Source organism: Bubalus bubalis, chromosome 18, assembly GCF_019923935.1.
Source record: "Bubalus bubalis isolate 160015118507 breed Murrah chromosome 18, NDDB_SH_1, whole genome shotgun sequence".
Lineage (NCBI taxonomy): Eukaryota > Metazoa > Chordata > Mammalia > Artiodactyla > Bovidae > Bubalus > Bubalus bubalis.
In genome coordinates, this window is record NC_059174.1 from 34,842,698 (window position 1) to 34,859,488 (window position 16,791).

General features: G+C 51.6%; 3 protein-coding genes across 12 annotated transcripts in view; all 3 read right to left on the bottom strand.

Annotated features, from left to right (window-relative positions):
- The window catches only part of GFOD2 (glucose-fructose oxidoreductase domain containing 2), a 39,838-nt gene extending 34,950 nt beyond the window's left edge, over nucleotides 1-4,888 (bottom strand). For 4 of the 9 annotated variants that reach the window (XM_006072016.4, XM_044932073.2, XM_006072014.4 and 1 more), the window contains exon 1: nucleotides 4,632-4,754. Coding sequence is in view for 1 of the 9 variants with exons in the window: in XM_044932074.2 (XP_044788009.2) it covers nucleotides 4,632-4,839 (208 nt within the window). In the remaining 8 variants the exon portion in view is untranslated. Of the gene's footprint in view, nucleotides 1-4,041; nucleotides 4,194-4,631 lie in introns of those variants that run through there. The other 5 variants (XM_044932074.2, XM_006072013.4, XM_025268893.3 and 2 more) reach the window with 5 other exon arrangements.
- Nucleotides 2,264-2,711, bottom strand: LOC102401461 (cytochrome c oxidase subunit 7C, mitochondrial). The gene has a single exon (XM_006072017.4). The coding sequence runs from the start codon at nucleotides 2,578-2,580 to the stop codon at nucleotides 2,389-2,391; it is 192 nt and encodes a 63-aa protein (XP_006072079.2). The 5' UTR covers nucleotides 2,581-2,711; the 3' UTR covers nucleotides 2,264-2,388.
- Nucleotides 4,889-7,180: 2,292 nt separating the features above from the next.
- RANBP10 (RAN binding protein 10) overlaps nucleotides 7,181-16,791 on the bottom strand; it is a 60,412-nt gene continuing 50,801 nt past the window's right edge. Inside the window, exons 7-14 of one of the 2 annotated variants that reach the window (XM_006072007.4) lie at nucleotides 15,397-15,509; nucleotides 13,569-13,677; nucleotides 13,319-13,467; nucleotides 12,919-13,123; nucleotides 12,028-12,185; nucleotides 11,427-11,572; nucleotides 11,067-11,178; nucleotides 7,181-10,646 (exon numbers count right to left, since the gene is read on the bottom strand). In XM_006072007.4, coding sequence (XP_006072069.1) covers nucleotides 10,516-10,646; nucleotides 11,067-11,178; nucleotides 11,427-11,572; nucleotides 12,028-12,185; nucleotides 12,919-13,123; nucleotides 13,319-13,467; nucleotides 13,569-13,677; nucleotides 15,397-15,509 — 1,123 coding nt within the window. In that variant the 3' untranslated portion in view covers nucleotides 7,181-10,515. The remainder of the gene's footprint in view (nucleotides 10,647-11,066; nucleotides 11,179-11,426; nucleotides 11,573-12,027; nucleotides 12,186-12,918; nucleotides 13,124-13,318; nucleotides 13,468-13,568; nucleotides 13,678-15,396; nucleotides 15,510-16,791) is intronic. The other variant, XM_006072008.4, reaches the window with a different exon arrangement.

The following is a 16,791-nucleotide window of genomic DNA, read 5'->3' on the forward strand; positions in this document are numbered from 1 at the left end:
GTGAAAGTTGACAGTTGGGGAGGAGCACAGTTATCCCAGGCCAGGAAGGAAGACCGTACTCAGTACTTCGTTTCCACTCCTCAAAGCCTTCATTCCTAATCTTTCACGGTAGCAGACAGACAGGAACCCTTACAGATGCTTCTGGGAATGGCTCTGGGAGGTGGTGGGGAGCCGGAGCTATCGCCACGGCAATCCTGGATCCCAAAGAGATGCGGCATTTTGTCACTGGGAACCTTGGAAACTAACAGAACCTAGGACAAAGGCACTGCTCGCAGCTCCTCCTCTAGGAACGGGAACTAAAGAGCACATGTTAAGGGCAGGGTTTGACTGTATGTAAGTAATGCAGGAATACTCCTTCCTTCTTAATGTTTAATCCTACTTCCTAAGTGTTCATTCCCATCATCATGCAACTGAAATATTTACTCCCTTTGTCACTTCCTTTGTCTGGATTTAAAGAGATGGTACATTAACGAGCTATTCCTGACCTGATGGCTAATTCATGAGTGAATGTTAGTGTGCTAGAAAGTCTGTTCTCATGTGTTTCTCAGTACCTTTTTTCCATTTTGATTTTCACAAGCCCAACCTTATTTGAATTATCTTTCATTCCTCACTTTTAAAAACACCTGACATCTAAATTTCCAAGTAATTTGGACTCTTAGGCTTTCTTGAAGTTTACTTATACAAAGCTGCTTTTTTTGTATGTATGTCCTGGGACTCGTATACAGTGTACTGGGACTTCCCTGGTGATACAGTGCATGGGAGTCTGCCTGCCAATGCAGAGGACATGGGTTTGATCCCTGGTCCAGGAGGATTCCACATGCCTCAGGGCACCAGGGCCCGTGCGCCACTACTTCTAAGCCTATGTGCTCAAACTACAGAAGCCCACACAACTAGAGCCTGTGCTCTGCAACAAGAGAGGCCACAGCAATGAGAAGCCTGTGCACCGCAACGAAGAGCAGCCCTCGCTCACCCCAACTAGAGAAAGCCCATGGGTAGCAATGAAGACCCAGCACAACCAAAAATAAACTAACTAAAAAAAAGAGAAATACGAGAGGTCCTCCCCCCAAAAAAGAAAAATAATGTCCTACTACTATACAGCATATGAATTCTCAAAAACAGCAAAACCTCCAATTTTTTCCTAGACACTGTCTGATTTCAATAGTGGATTTATCCTAGATTGAAACTCCTATTATATATACACATGAGTGACTTACTAGGCATCAGAAGGACTCCTCTCCTGCTTCTAAGTGACTGGTCACTCATTCTTATGTTCTGTGAACACCAACTTTATATTACAACCTCCCATATCAGATCACACTGTGCCCCCATTTCATTTCTCCTCTTATTGTATAAACAGAGAATCAGTTCAGAGAAAGTAAATCCTGTTAGCATTAGTGGTTTATCTAGTAAGTTAGCCTGTTAAATACTGTTGATTACTTTATTACAGGCCAGATTTGATAACTGCCCTCAGCTGCCCCAGAAAATGGAATGGATGTTAAGCAATTATTTGTCAAAAGTTCACTGCCATAGTGATGAAGAAACACTTTGAGAGTCTGTATGCCCATTTTTCTTATCTGAAAATAAGTCTCCTTCTGATTATAGGGGCTAAAATAATGCATACACATCCATAGGGCACACTCACCACATTTAAGCCGTATCTTCTGCAAATGCTCATTCAAGGAAGTATTTGTACTGACATTCAAAGCACCCTCCCACACCCTCTCCAGCACTACAGATGGTAATTGCTCCCTTCCATCCTACTTGGATTTTGGCCTACTTGTCTGTCTTCTATGTGGGCCAATGCTAGCGTAATGAGGGTTTCTACACAGAATACAATGATTTTCACAAAGCTTTTCTGACAGGATTTGGTTAACAGTGCCAATGTTTCCCCCAGATCATATACCATTCTCTCTTGAGTTATTTATACAAGTATTTCCAGAGATAGAAGAAAAGTCAATAAAATGTACAGCCATAATATCCACAGTTATGGGCCGGCACTGATTTATGAGCAAGAGAAGAACAAAGCTTTCTTAAAAAACTAATTTAATCTATTAACATTATCATAGTTTCAATGCATCTTCTCTTATCACTCTGAGGGGGGAAAAAAACCTGCTGCCATTTCAAATATACAGTGGAAATTAGTTTTATCAAGTGCCAAACTGACTTTGATGATTAGAATCACAGGCCACCTTTTAAAAATCACACATTTCTTTTCCCCATATTACAAATCTTTATGTCTTTTGGGAGACTACTTTCTTCCCTTTTTATTTATTTATTTTTTAATGCTATAAGTTTATTTACAAACATCTAGGATGCTGAGTTCAAGGGACTGATCCTTTTAAGAGACTGCACCTCTTAATATGCTCCTCTTCCTATCTGTCTCATGGATTACTTTTTAAGCAGTTGGTGTCTGACGATAAAGAAAGGTGCAGCAAATCCAGACCCAAAGAACAAAGTCATCATAGCTAGTAATCTCCACTTGTTTTCCACTGAAAATAGTATATTCTTCCCTGGACCCTCCTCATAGTGGCTCCGACGAACCACTGAGGTTGTGAACCTCCGGATGCTCTGTCCCAACATAGCGCTGTTGGACGCTCTACAAAAGATCCAGAGACCGGAGGCGGAAGAAATGGCGGCTGCAAAACTACCGCTCCTTGCCTCATGACCTTGCTCCTCTAACTGCCTTCCCTTTTTAAAATTTAAATTTTTTTTTACTGAAGTACAGTTGATTTACAATGTTGTGCCAGTCTCTGCTGTACAGCAAAGTGACTCAGTTTCACACATATACACATTCTTTAAAATTCTTTTCCATTACAATTTATTCCATGAGTTTGGATATAGTTCCCTGTGCTATGCAGTGGGGCCTTGTAGTTGATCCATTCTAAATATAATAGTTTGCCTCTACCAACCCCAAATTCCCAGTCCATCCCTCCTTTTTCTCCTCCCCCATGCCAACCACAAGTCTGATCTCTATGAGAATCTGTTTCTATTTTGCAGATAGGTTCATTTGTGCCATATTTTAGATTCTGACTGCTAATTCTACTTCTAGTGGGTTCCAGTGTTACTACAGAAATCACATATTTGAATTTTCCCAGCAAGTAAAAATAACAGATCAGATCCAAAGTACTCATTCTACAGGAAAAGTAGGACAACCAGGTGGTATGGGAAAGCCTCTCACAACAGAAGCTTTAAACTGTAAAAACTGTGTGTGTGTGCATGGGGTGGGGGGCGGGGGGGTCCTCCCACCCAAAAAAGAAAAAGTGAAAGTATTAGTCTCACAGTTATATCTGACCCTATGCAACCCCATGGACTGTAGCCCACCAGACTCCACTGTCCATGGAGTTCTCCAGGCAAGAATACAGAAGTGGATAGGCATTCTCTTCTCCAGGGGGATCTTCACCACCCAGGGATTGAAGTTGTGTCTCCCACACTGCAGGCAGATTCTTTAAGGTCTGAGCCACCAGGGAAGCCCATTCATCCAACAGAACTGTCTGCTAAAAACCCTAGTCCAAAAGCAGTAACTTTTGCATATTTTCTGTAAAATGGATGGCCTTAAAACTCTTGTTCCCTGGTGTAGCTTTTCAGAAGGAAAGGAGTTTCCTTATCAAGAATGTATTTAGATTCTCTAACTTCCATCTTCTCCATATCACAGTAACACATGAAATGTCTTTCCTAATTTAAACAGTTGTTCCTTTCAACTGAAGGGTCACAGATTCAGGGCTCTTCCATCTCCAACCTTTGTGCCCCATAGCTTCAAAGGTCCTCTGAGCCCTGCGCCACCAGGCTCTGGATCAAAAGTCACCACTTCCTTCCTCCCGTGTCCTGCCCTCAGCAATGACACCGTGAGAACGCTGAAGACAAATAACGTTTATAACCTTCCTTGGTGTTTCTCCAAGGCAGCTTTAAACTTTTCTATTCCTGTCTGGTTCTTTAGATTCTGCAATAAACGCTTCACACAACCATTCACAAGTCCTGATCTCCAGGACCCCTCTTTCTCCCTCACCATTCATGTGATAATGCCTTGAGAATACTTCACCTCACCTTTTGTCTCCGCAAGTTCATCTGCTTCCTTCTTGAGCTTCAGAGGTAAGCCAGGCCGAGAGAGATGTGGCCAGCGGATACGCCGGGACTGGCTGAGCCACCCGCACCTTCTGGAGTGTCCCTTCTCCCACCTGCCACCTGAACTCTCTTTCCTTAAATAAAGACATGTCACCTCAGGTCCCTTCTCACTGTGAAAGACGATGGACCAGCTACGCCGCGGGCCCTTTGTCTGAGGTTCCCATACCTCACATCCTTAGCCACAAAGCAGCGGTCCTCACAGGTAAGGGGTGCTGGTCGGCAACGGACAGGGGAGCCTAGGTTTTCGCGTCCAGTAAAGGGATGGGTTATGGCCAACGTCCTTCCAGGAGCCAAAATTCTACAATTCTACGACCAAACTTGCAGGTCCTATCTCTGAGGTGAGAGGACCAACTCCGGGGCGACTCCCGAACTCCGAGCCCGCGCTGGCAGTTAGAACGGCCCCCTCCAGCCCCTGCGCAGCGTATCCCCGCCGAGGAGGCCCGGCCAGCGCCCGCTCGCCGCCGCGCCATGCCCTTCTACATCCTCACCCGCAGTCGCGGGCCGTCTCTCACCTGGCACGCTGGCATCCCCCGCCCTGCGCCGCCCTGGAAACCATGGGCCCGGACGGGTCTCGGCAGCCGCTGGTGCTGCGTGAGGGAGGCTTGCAGGGACGCTCGGGCCCCGGAATCTAGCGCGCCGCCACCGGGAACGCGCCGCCTGGTTTCTAAGGAACCGGGGTCTCTGGAAAAGCAGGGGCGGGACGGCGGGAAGTCTGCGCATGCTCCATGACTGGGGAGGACCAGCGCTGGGAGGGGCCGTGTCCAGGAGCTACGCATGCTCACTGGCTCCGGGCGGAGGTAAAGCTGTCTGGCTGGAAGCCCTGGTCATTCGTTTCCGGCGGTGGAGGCGACGGTTCCCCACCCTAGGCTCTTTTCCGGTCGGTCGCCTGGCTGGAAGAGCAAGGAGATTCTGAGTACTGGTGGTGGGCCTTGGTTGTCTCGGAATGAAGGAAAGTCGGCTGCTGGATGACTAATCTATCTTTGCAGAACAGCATGTCTCTCGAAGTCGCCGGACTTCCCGGCTTTCTGACTCCTAAAGACTCGCTTTTCGTGCGTATCTGGGCTCCTCTTCTGGGTGTTCTTTGGTTGTGCTTACATGTCAGTGTTTTTCAAGACTGCGGCCTCAGTGCCCCTTGATCTCTTTACTGGAACCGGTTTCCCCCCCCCCCAATAAATACGACTTTGTAATGAGACTACCCTTTGTTTCACCAGACTGTCCGCTAGAGCAGTGAAAATAACCTATAAACCTTAGTATAAAACAAGCTGTGCTGGAAATGTGTCTGGAGGGAAGTGAATTTACTGTGGCTTTACTTATGGAACCAGGACATTTGTGCTTAATCTAATACTCCACTTTTCCTTCTACACTAGCTTTTCCCTTTGCGCAGTCGTTCAGTGGTGTCTGACTCTTTGCAACCCCATGGACTCTAGCCCACCAGGCTCCTCTGTCCAAGGAATTCTTCAGGCAAGAGTATTGGAGCAGTTTGCCATTTCCTACTCTAGGGGAATCTTCCCGACCCAGGGATCCAAATTGCAGTCTCTCGCATCCCCTGCATTAGCAGGCGGGTTCTTTACCACTCTGCCACCTGGGAAACCCCCATACTACACTTGATCTTAGCCAAAAGGCCGGGAAGCGAGAAGCTTTTCCCTGAAAGTCCTGTAAAATGGCCTTGAGTGAAACATTCTGTAGTAATGCAAGTTTGGAAAATGCTGGATTAAGCTACACATCTTAAGACAGAATTTTTAGAGCTTTTAATTAGCAGGTGATGTTTACTCGGAGCATCCATGACAGTTTTTGCTGTTTACTAGGGCACAGAATCCTTTTCCAGTTCCAGGAAACATGTCTGTCTGAGATACGGGTTTATATGCTCTCCAGCAAACCTCCTCACGCCTGTGACTTAGCCACCACCGACCGGTTCCCTGTATTATCTTGCATGCAACTGCCTTGTCTCTTGCTAATCTCCCTCACATCGGGTCACTCATCCTGTGGTGCTACTACTACTAAGTCACTTCAGTCGTGTTCGACTCTGTGCGACCCCATAGATGGCAGCCCACCAGGCTCCCCCATCCCTGGGATTCTCCAGGCAAGAACACTGGAGTGGGTTGCCATTTCCTGTTGTGCTAACATCCGCTAAATATTTCTCAAACCTACCTTCTTGTTTTTGACCTTGGCCTTTTCTTTGCTTCTAATCTTACCTCCAAGTGAACAGAAGCATCTATTTTATCCCTCCTCTGCATAAAATCCTGGTGCCTTGTGGGCAGAGCAGGCAGCTTGAGGCAGGAGCAGGACTGTCACACCAGGGGGCATCCTCATGGAGGCAGGGCAGTCATATATGTTCTTTCTCTGATTGCCAAGCCCTGCTCTATGCATGCTATAATCCTCATTACCATGGGGTAGCAGAATTAACCATGTTAATGGGGAAACTGAAGCTGAGAAAGGTTAATTTCACAGGGTCACCCAAACTGATTTTTCAGCATGAGTTTTTCCCTTGGACTGAAAGGAAGCTAATTTTGATACCCCTCAGAGTTCTTTCTGTCCAGTGTCTGAAGTGAGCATATTTGGAATGTATTAACATCTTATTTGCGGACTTCCCTAGTGGTCTAATGGTTAAGAATCCTCCTTGCAATGCAGCGGACTCAGGTTCAATCACTAAGATCCCACATGCCATGGGGCAGTGAAGCCCATGTGCTTTGGAGCCCGTGCACCACAACTAGGCAGACGGTGTGCCACAGCAAAGATCTTGATTGCCGAAACTAAGACCTGGCGCAGCCAAATAAGTGAATAAATATCTTATTTTGAGGAGAGGAGGTCTTATGGCCCACCTTTTTGAATTTGCTACTTGTTGTTTCGGATGAAGGCCGTTTCGCAGGAGAGAATCAAAAGCTTGAGTACCTATGTTCTTTGGGGTCTTGCAAAAGTCTTGAGGGTCCTTGAGGAGACACCAAGGCCCTGGAGACTCCCAACAAATGAACTGGGAAGGGGCCAAGCTTTCCAGGACACCTGTGTTACATTAGGGATGGTTCAATCCCAGTAAGACTCACAACAGAGACCAGACACTCATGACTGCTCATGGATGTATATTTTAATAAAAATAATTCTGTCAAAATACAACAGGAGTTTTTTCATCTCTCAAGTACAATTTAATAGGATGTTTTGTGTTAGAATTCTCTCTAAACCCTCCCACACCCACAAGTTTCATGCTAATGCCAAGTATCAACTTGCGAGGACAAAGGCAGAACCAGTGTGCACAATGTGGAGGATGTCTGAGTCGGCTGTAGTTACTAATGGAGGAGAACCCTATGCAAAGAGGTGGCGCCTGAGGCAGCCAGAGTCCACAATCTGGCCACAGGTCTGGGTGCACGGGACTTGCGGTCAAGTAGGGCTCTGCTGCCCAGCTGCCACACGGTGTGCATACCTGAGTTGTGAGCAACCAAAGGAACTTTCAGCTCTGACAGATCTCTGCCTCATCTTTGTGCTTGCTTATGGGCTAGGAAGTTGCTGGAGGCTGGGAAGCCCCCTTCTCCATCTCTTGGTGTCCCTGTTCTGCCAGCCCACGTCCAGCTACAGACCCAGGTGGGTGAGGAACAGGGGTTCTGGCTATCATTGTGTATCCGCCAGTTTCTGCTCTGGAAAACAGCGACCATTTGGTGGAACAAGAGGAAAAGGTAAGAGGGAAAGGCTGCTCCCCCAGAGTTGAACGACCCAAAAGAGCCAGGTCTTCCTCCTGCCTCCTTGGCTGAAGTCCAGCTCTTCACCAGGACTCCTCCCAGGTGCCTTCCCCACTCTCGGCTCCTGGAAGTAGGCTGGTAGGACTGGGTGTGCAGCAGGGGCTCCGCTGGTTGGCAGGCAGGCCTGGACTATCAGCAAGACAGTGGGCTCAAGCAGCTTGATTTTGGTCCTCTCCACGGCTTGTGGGGCAAAGGCTAATGTCCCAAAGGTGAGCTGTCCAACTGGGACACAGTGCCCCTCTGGAGAGGAACAGAGTAAACAACTTGGACTCAGCTGAAACAGTGAGATAAGGCACAGAAAATGGGGAGGTGGCCGTGGGCACTGAGCGTGAGCCAGGCGGACACCCAACCCCGAGCAGCACACAGCTGTCCTGAGCCCTCCGGGGCCCTCTCAGCCGCTCCACAACCCAAGCCCAGGCACCCATCCCCACCCCTGACACACCCCTGAAGGTACCAGCTGCTCAGACATTGCTGGAGGCCTCACCAGCCTAATCCCTTGCCTGCCATTCAGCTTTAGGCCTAAACAGTGTCCAAGCCACAGGGATGAGCTTAGTCCCAGTTCTGCCCCCATATGTTGAGTCACTTAATCTCCTGGGCCTGTTTCCTTATCTATAAGAGGAGAGGATTGGTGGAGTAGATGGTCTCTGAACTTCATTCCAATTGCAAAAGCCTCTGGTTTTAATTCCCAGTCCTGAGTGCTTCCGACCATTTTAACAGCCTGATTTTTCCAACCCCTTGGTTTGGGAGCTGGGCATTCCCAGGTTTGCAGAGGATGAATTTCCTTCACAGACAGGACACCACCTTTCTGATGGTTTGTGGTCTCTGGGCTGCCAGCCAGGGCCCCAGTGGGGACCAAGAAAAAGCAGCAACCTTCAGGATTGTGTCCCAGGACAGAATTCTGAGGGAGCACAGAGCCAAAGGCCCTGACCCCATCACCAGCATTTAGTCCAACTCAATTATTTCTCTTGTTCAGCTGTAGGCCCAGCAAGTCCCAGTGGGCACCTCAGGCCATTCCAACCATTCCACTATGCACTGATGGAGAGCCCAGATCCAGGCAGGGACTAGAAGCTTGACTTCCAACCTTGCCCCTTAGCAGGGGCTGTCTGTGCATTCCCTCCCATTGTGAAGCAGATGGGGAAATCCTGGCCTTCCTCCTGCTCCTCTGGGAGGGCACCTCCCTTTCCTTCCCTTGGGCGGTCAGTCCTCTCCACAGATAGCCTGCTCAAGTCCTGGCCGCCATCTTAGCCCTTCCTCTCCTGATTCCCTGATGGCAGTACTAAGACGGTTTCTGACACTAGCTGTGAAGATCCGTTGGACATGGACAGTAGGACATCTGTCAAGCCCATGAGGTCCCTTCCTCTGGCCAGCAAACACTCATAACAGTCTTTACTAAGAATGACTGGGGCCAAACTGCACAAACTGAGCTGCCTGGCACAGCTACAGTGAGGCTTGGCCTGGGGGGGTCCAAGGTTCCATCCACTCTGGCGACTGGCAGTCCACAAATCTGCCTCCACAAGGTCCTGGCTTCTCAACAGGAAGTGTCGATTCCATCCAAGCTGTGCAGAGACGGTGAAGACCCAGGCAGGGAGAAGGCAGCCCCTGTGCCCAGGGGCCTCTGTCCTGGTAGGAGACTCCCTCCCTGCAGCTTGACACACAGCAGCTCTCATGTTGAAGGCAGGTAGTTTCCAGGCAATCAATTTAGAGGAAATGAAGTATTTGGCCATCTTAACAACAAGGAAAGGCGGGATGTTGAAAAGGGAAGAGAGAGAGTGAGTCAAGGCAGGCAGTGAGAGGCAGGGTAGGATGGGGGACAGCGTGCTGGCCGAGGACCCTCTCCTCCCTCGCTCTGCTGTTAGCCCTGGGCCAAGTCATCTCTTCTGTGGCCCCTTGGCCCTGCAGTTCTCTGCTCAGTTCAACTCTCAGAGGCCTAGGCATCCACACCTCTCGGATGCTGCAAACCAGCTTAGCCTATCCTGCCCACTATGAGGCTCCCAAAGCCTACTGGGCTTCCCTAGGCTGCAGCTGGGCCTGTGGTTCAACAAAGGGGAAGCCTGAAATAAAGAAATCCCTTGGCTGAGGTGACAGAGATGATTCTTTTTTGATGAGTTGGACTCAAATAAAAACATGGTGTCTGGACAGCCTCACCCAAGAGGTGCTGGACCACTAACACTACGATAAATACTGTGTCTTTTTTTAATATATATATTTATATATATAATCTCATTTTTTTTTTTACTTATGAAAATAATAAGCTATCACCAACGTGGATAGGCTTCAGCACTAAATTAGCAGAAACCAGCTCAGCACAAACTCTCCAGAGATAAATACTGGTGGCTCAGTCAGGAGGAGGGAAAAAAAAAAGATTAAAAAACCCCAACCTCTCCTCAAAACAACCCCCCTCTTTTCAAAATAGAAGGCGCTACATGAAGAGTAATCAGCCAATACTGTGTCATAGGCCGCTGCACGTGAAGGGGGGAGAGAGAGAGAGAGACTGAAGGTGGGAGAAAAAGAAAGGAAGGAAGAAAGGGAGAAAAGGAACAGAAGAGGCTAGGCAGGAGGAGTGGGCTCTGCCCGTGGCTTCTGGGTCCCTGCACCAGGTGCCGATGGAGGGCAGGGCTGCTCCAGCCCTGGGGCCGAGGGAGGGCCAGGCGGGGACAGCCAGTGTGGTCAGCTAGTGCAAGTAGTCGTCGACTCTGGCAAAAGAGCAAGATCCCAGGCCCGCTCGGGCCATGAGCCGTAGACATTCAGATGCCTGGCCCAGGGCGAGCATCAGCGGGGGCTGTTTTGGCAGGTTCTGAGACTCTGTGGAGAAGAGACAAGACCTGATCACTGCCCTGATCAGGGCTGAGCCCAGGTCCAAGTTCCTTTGGGAGCAGAAGGCTGGGGGGAGTGGACAGAATCTCTCGGAAGAAAGAGTTCATATGCCTCCATGTGTGTCCAAACCACCAGGCTATGGCCCTGTCAAGAGCCTGTGGACCTTAGCTTTCTTGGGAGCAATGAGCTGGCCTGGGCCCAGGTCATAGTCTAGGGCCCATTGTGATCTAGCTGGCCAACTCAATTGGGCAGAGGGAGGTCAGGGTTCTGTCATGGGAGCCCAAGAGTCCCGCGGGCCACCAGACAGCCTCTAGGCAGAGTTCGCTGCCCTGATTTGGACAAACAGGAAGGGGTGACTGGGCACCCCAGGCACTCCTGGGACAGCCTATTTTCGTTAGAACCACTTACCTAAAATGGCGCTGTTGAGGGCGGCACACACAGGCTCCCTCTGGATGGGGTCAAGCTGCTGGCCAACTGGGCAGCTCCAGGGGTCTGAGTAGGCAAGCAGGCTAAAGGCATCCTAAGGAACAGGGCAATTCTGAGAGGACTGTGGTACGCACCAACACCCCCCATGGCTCCAGGGGGATACGGGGCCCTGCATGGTGTCAGGGAGGCACAAAATACCCCGATGTCCCATTTCCCACTGAGGTCTTATCTAGAGCTCACTCTCTCCTATTGCTGCTGCCCCCAGTGCCCTCCCAGAGTCACCACACCCCCCTACTACCAAACAGGGGCCCATTCTGTACGAAGGCCTGGCTTGCTCCATACCTGCAGCATCTCCGTGTGGGCCAAATTCTTGCCGTACTCCCGCCCCAGCTGCTCACTCAGTGCCTGCAACTCGCGGCCAAACAGGATAATTCTTTCCGTGACCGCCTGATTGCCCCCGCAGAGCTGCCGCCGCGGATGCCCATCATCTGCACCCAGAGCCCAGCAGGGGGCACATTGGGAGGGCACAAAGAAACAAGGGAGGACTAGGGTGGGGACCCCAAAGAGAACATGGCAAGAAGGACCTAGGATGGGGATGCGGGTGGGAGTGCACTTCTGGTGGAGGCAAGCGAGGGCTAAGAGGTGCAGGGGGGCCACCCTGAGCTGAGCTGTTCAAAATCTACCCAGCATAGGGTCTAGGGGTCAGGCAGGACTTGGAAGCTTTCCCTCTCCCACCCTGTGCAAGATGCAAGGGGTTCATAAGGGTACCTGCTCTCACCAACCCCTTCCAGCCACTAATGCGGTAACCTAGCCTGGGCAGCAGGCCAAGGTCCTCCCATCGCAAACACCCATTTGTGATAGCTACAGAGGCAGTGGATCAGCCTGCCCAGCCCCACCCCTACCCCCACCGAGGGGAGAGGGCACCGGGACTGAGCACGGCCACCTGTGGAACAGTGGGCAGGCGAGGGCACGGCCTTACCCATGCTGGACTCATCCGTCTGCAGGTCCTCGTGCTTGTAGGCACCATTGACGATGCGTGTGGACATGCTCTCCAGCACACCGTTGGGGTAATGCTCCGCCTCCATCTCCATCTCACTGTCGCTGTGGAGAAGGGTGGAGATGGGAGCTGGCTAAGGGAATGTGGTTGGAGCAGCCTGGGTGGGCCTCCATTGAGGCTTCAGCCACAGGCTGCTGTGGATAAACTGAGGTCCCCAAAGGGCATGAAAGGATAGCTCCCAGGTTCCCAGGCTCCAACGCTTGGGCCCTACTATGACGCCAGCCATCCCCAGAGGCTTGTCACCTCGTTCCCACTCCAGTCCCGATGCTGTCTCTGTGACCCTCGTCCCCCCGGCCCTCTTCTGAGTTGGCACACCCTTTCTATGCACCTCTAGATCCCCAATGACCAGGGCAAGTGAGTCATGACAGGTATGTCTAGGAGCCAAACCCAGGTCAGCCTTGAAGCAAGCCGGGGTGCTGAGAGCCACCTACAGTCTGCAGTCTACAACCTCTACCGGCCCAAACTGTCTGGCTGAGAGCTGAGCCCAGAAAAAACTCCTTTGGTATAGACCCTGGGGCATTCTGGGAGGCCTGGTATCCTTGGAGGCAACCACATTCTCAGTGCCAGCGCCTCTGGAGAAAGATGGGGCCAACGGAAGCGGCAGCTGAATCACGAGCTAGACGGGAAGCTGGAGCCAAAGCCTGGCCTGGCAGGCCCACAACTACTATTCCAGGCACAGAGCTGGTAGGGAAGTTGGGGATACAGGGCAGGGGGCTGCTCACAGGACAGGCTGCAGTGGGCACAGAGCGGGAGGAAGAAGCTGAGCAGAACAGGTACCTGGTCTCCTGGTTACTGGTACTGCTGTGGGGCTGGGACTTGGTGGAATCTGTAGAGTTGGACTCTGAGTAATTCACTGAGGAGGGAGATGAGGAGGATGAGGAGGATGACGAGGACGAGGAGGAGCTGGGTGCAGGGTATTTACTGTGGTTCGGTTTGCTCTTGGTGGAGGCGACGCCGTTGCTGCAGCTGGGACTGTCTGCTCCTAAAAGCCGGGGGACGGTCAGAAGAGGAGGGCCAGCATGCTGCCCAGCGGGGGCCCGGGAGTAACTGCAGTGGTCCCGTTTCCCATCCCCCCCACATCCGGCAGCAAGCCCCGAGCCCATCCTGGGGAAGGGTGTCTGGATGGCCTTGCTTCTCCACACCAGTTCTTCCCAGAGCCCTCCGGAGAGCGGCTGACCTGTGTTGTGCGTGTGGGAACTAGTGGGGCCGTGTCGGGGGCTGAGGCTGGGGGAGCCAGGGTAGCTGTCCTGGGACTTGGGGCTTCGAGAGCTCAAGCTGCGGACCTCACTGTCAGTCCCGTTCACCATCTCCACAAACTGTCGGCACCTGCGGAAGAAGCAGAGTAGCCATGCTCTGGGCTTGGTCCGGGTTGCATATTCCCACTACCAGTGGGGAAACGGGGGGAGCTGGCAGGGCCCCAAACTTACTTGAGCATGAAGAGCAGGTTGGGATTATGCTCCAGCAGCCCTGGGTAGAAGCGCTGTGTGGTCTCAATGGCCTCCCCTACTCGGCCCTCCAGCACCAGCTTCTGAATCTCTGAGGAGAGAAAGAGCAAGGCAGTGAGAGAGCAGCCACAGACCCCCCACACGTCTCCGCACTGCCAGGCCCGGGCACAGGCCAGCCACCAGTCCAGTGGGTAGGCTCAAGCCCCCTGAGATGCTCACAGAAGAGACCGAAGAAAGAACCTGGCCACCAGGCCCACAACAGATCCTGGTTTCTGTCAAGTGTCAGGAGTCCTCAGAGAATCATGGGGAAAGGGAGGAGTGGGCGCCCCAGCCCAGAAAAGCAGGAGGGCGAGTTCGAAGGCCTGCGCCTATGGAGCACAGGTTGCCAGGGGCCTGGCAGGGGCAGAGGTCTTGGCTATGAGAGTGTAATCTGGGAGTGGGCACCTGGGCAGCTTTGTGGCCTGACAGGCTCCTCTTAAACCCAGACTCCTCTCCTCAGGCCTCATAGGGATGGCAATGGGAGTTCATGGTCTCTGGGCTAGTGCCCACGGCTCAGTGGTGTTCAGGGGCTGCAGCGGCCCCTGCTGAGAGAGGAGACCACCCTCCTCATGCTGGCAGCTCCGGCATTGACACCTCTCAGGCCCTTGGCTGGAGAAGGCAATGGCACCCCACTCCAGTACTCTTGCCTGGAAAATCCCATGGACAGAGGAGCCTGGTAGGCTGCAGTCCATGGAGTCGCTAAGAGTCGGACACGACTGAGCAACTTCACTTTGACTTTTCACTTTCATGCATTGGAGAAGGAAATGGCAACCCATTCTAGTGTTCTTGCCTGGAGAATCCCAGGGACGGGGGAGCCTGGTGGGCTGCCGTCTATGGGGTCGCACAGAGTCGGACACGACTGAAGCGACTTAGCAACAACAAGGCCCTTGGCATCGTGCTCCTGCCCTGGGGCCTGGTGCGTCTTGCTGGGAGGGCCTTCTGGGTCTGGGCCTCTCTCACTCACAGACCCCAAGTCTGGGATCCCTTCCCGTCTGCCAGGCTGGGCACAGATTCTCTGAGAGACACAGACACATCCACATGCACAGAGAGACACAGGCTCCAAGAGACCCAGGCAGGCACACACAGACACGTGTCCACACACCTACTCTCCCTCACTCTCCGCTCCTCGCCCGATCTCCTTTCTGGGCTGTTTCCTCTTTCCCCACACCTTCCTCCACAAAAGAGCCCCCCACACACAGCAGGCAGGCCTGTACGAACACCAGGAAAGCTTCCTTGGGCTCCTTCAAAGGCAAAGGGCAGGAGCAGAGGTGGGAAGCAGCGAGTTCTACCACAGCAGCCATGGAGCATCAGCCTTCCCCGTCTGAAAACTTCATCCTCTCTCTGGCCAGGGGCAGGCAAAATGACTCAGGTTGAGTAAATGGTGGACAAGGCAGGGCACTGGACTGGTAAGATGCAAATACACTCTTTCCAGAAGACCATGAATGGGGGGCTAAGTGGAATCCAGCATGCCGGGGGAAGGAAACAAGCATGGAGGCGGGGGTAGCCAGCCACACAGGGCCCAGCTTGCAGCCAGCCATCAAAGAGTGCATTAGGACGCCTGCATGGAGACATCCTATGCTGGGACAGTCCCTGGGGGCAGTGTTGCCTTGAAAGAGGGATAGAAGCAGGGCTCAGGGCTGGGTGGTGGGCTGGTCTTCTGGGGAGGATCTGAGCTGAACAGACTCCTGACAGGTTACCCAAGCCTGCCACGAGCCAAAGAGCAGGGACAGGTGAGGGAGGGAAGGTAGGGGCAGAGGAGAGTCAACCTTACTTTGTCTGTTCTTTATGGATGCTTGTTCTTCCTGAATCGGGGTTTCAGTCATTCGGGCAAAAGCCGTGGCCGTGGCACAATACCCATGATGCACCAGGTAAGACGAGACCATGCTAGAAAAAAGGAAATGCTCAAGGTTGACACTTAAGAACTACATTTCTCACTGACCCCCTGGCGGGACAGACTATCTCCCTAAACATATCTTAAAGATGCAATCTCCACAGAATGAGAATATAGGAGCTGAAACCAAATGAAAACTTCCCCCAGGGCTCATGCAGTCAGGCAGGGGGAGGGGCAGGTCACCAGGGTGGTCCTCGCCGCTTGAGGAGTGGCTGCAGTTCTCTGGGTTATGCTGCCCACAAGCGGGCAAGTGTGGTAACACGAGTACATAAGGAAAGTACAGACCGTCTCCTCACAGAAGCGGCCGCCTCCTGTGACCTGTGGCAAACCCAGAGACAGCTGCTGCGAGCCTCTCCGAGGGCTTCCTGGGAGGGCAGCCAGCCAAGCAGTCTGGCAGCAGCCCAGATGGGGATGAGGCATGCCACGTGCGTACCTTCTCCAGACACAGGAGCTCCTGTGCAGGCGCCCCACATGCCTGGCAGAAGCATTCCAGCTCAGGTGAGCCTGGCCCTCAGGAGTGCTGGCTCTAGAGGGTGATGGGGAGCTAACCCATGACCCAGGTTACTCCACAATAGACCACAAATCTAGGGTCTGTCCAGAAGCCACAGTTTCAGGCAGTAACATGGCCAACAGGAACACAGTCTTTGGGAGATGGCCCTGAGAAACCTGATGCCCAGAAATCATTTAATCCCGCCTGAAACTGGCACACATAAGCAGCAGCACACGTGGAGCCCTCGTGTCTGATGTGCATGAAAGTGAACACCTTGGTGTGTGCATATGTCAATGTCATTATTGTAACTGCCCAAGCCGAATGTCTGTAGGGCTGTCCTGTGGAAGGCTCAGAAGTTCAGTTGGGTGTTCCCTTATGTTTTAATGGGTAAATGAGACGATCCATATACAGTGCCTAGCACAAAGCAAGAAGTCAATATATACGACCTCTTATTATGAAATTATGTATTCATAACATTTTCTTACAAATAAGAATTATAATAATTATACTATTAAAAACACAAGGGCAAAAATTCTTGACAAAACAAGGTTCAGATGAGGCCATACACATATACACATATCAGAGGCCACTAAAATGTATAGTCCCCTTGATTCAGTAATTCTACTTCTTGAAAGGATACCCAGAAAATAATCTTAAATATGGAAAACTCCTAATGTATAAAAGGGTGACCTACTCAAGCGAGAGAGAGGAAATAACCTGAAGCTACCACCAAGGGAAGCCACCCAAGGGGCTTGTGGAAAATGTGTCTGTGAGATAATATAGCC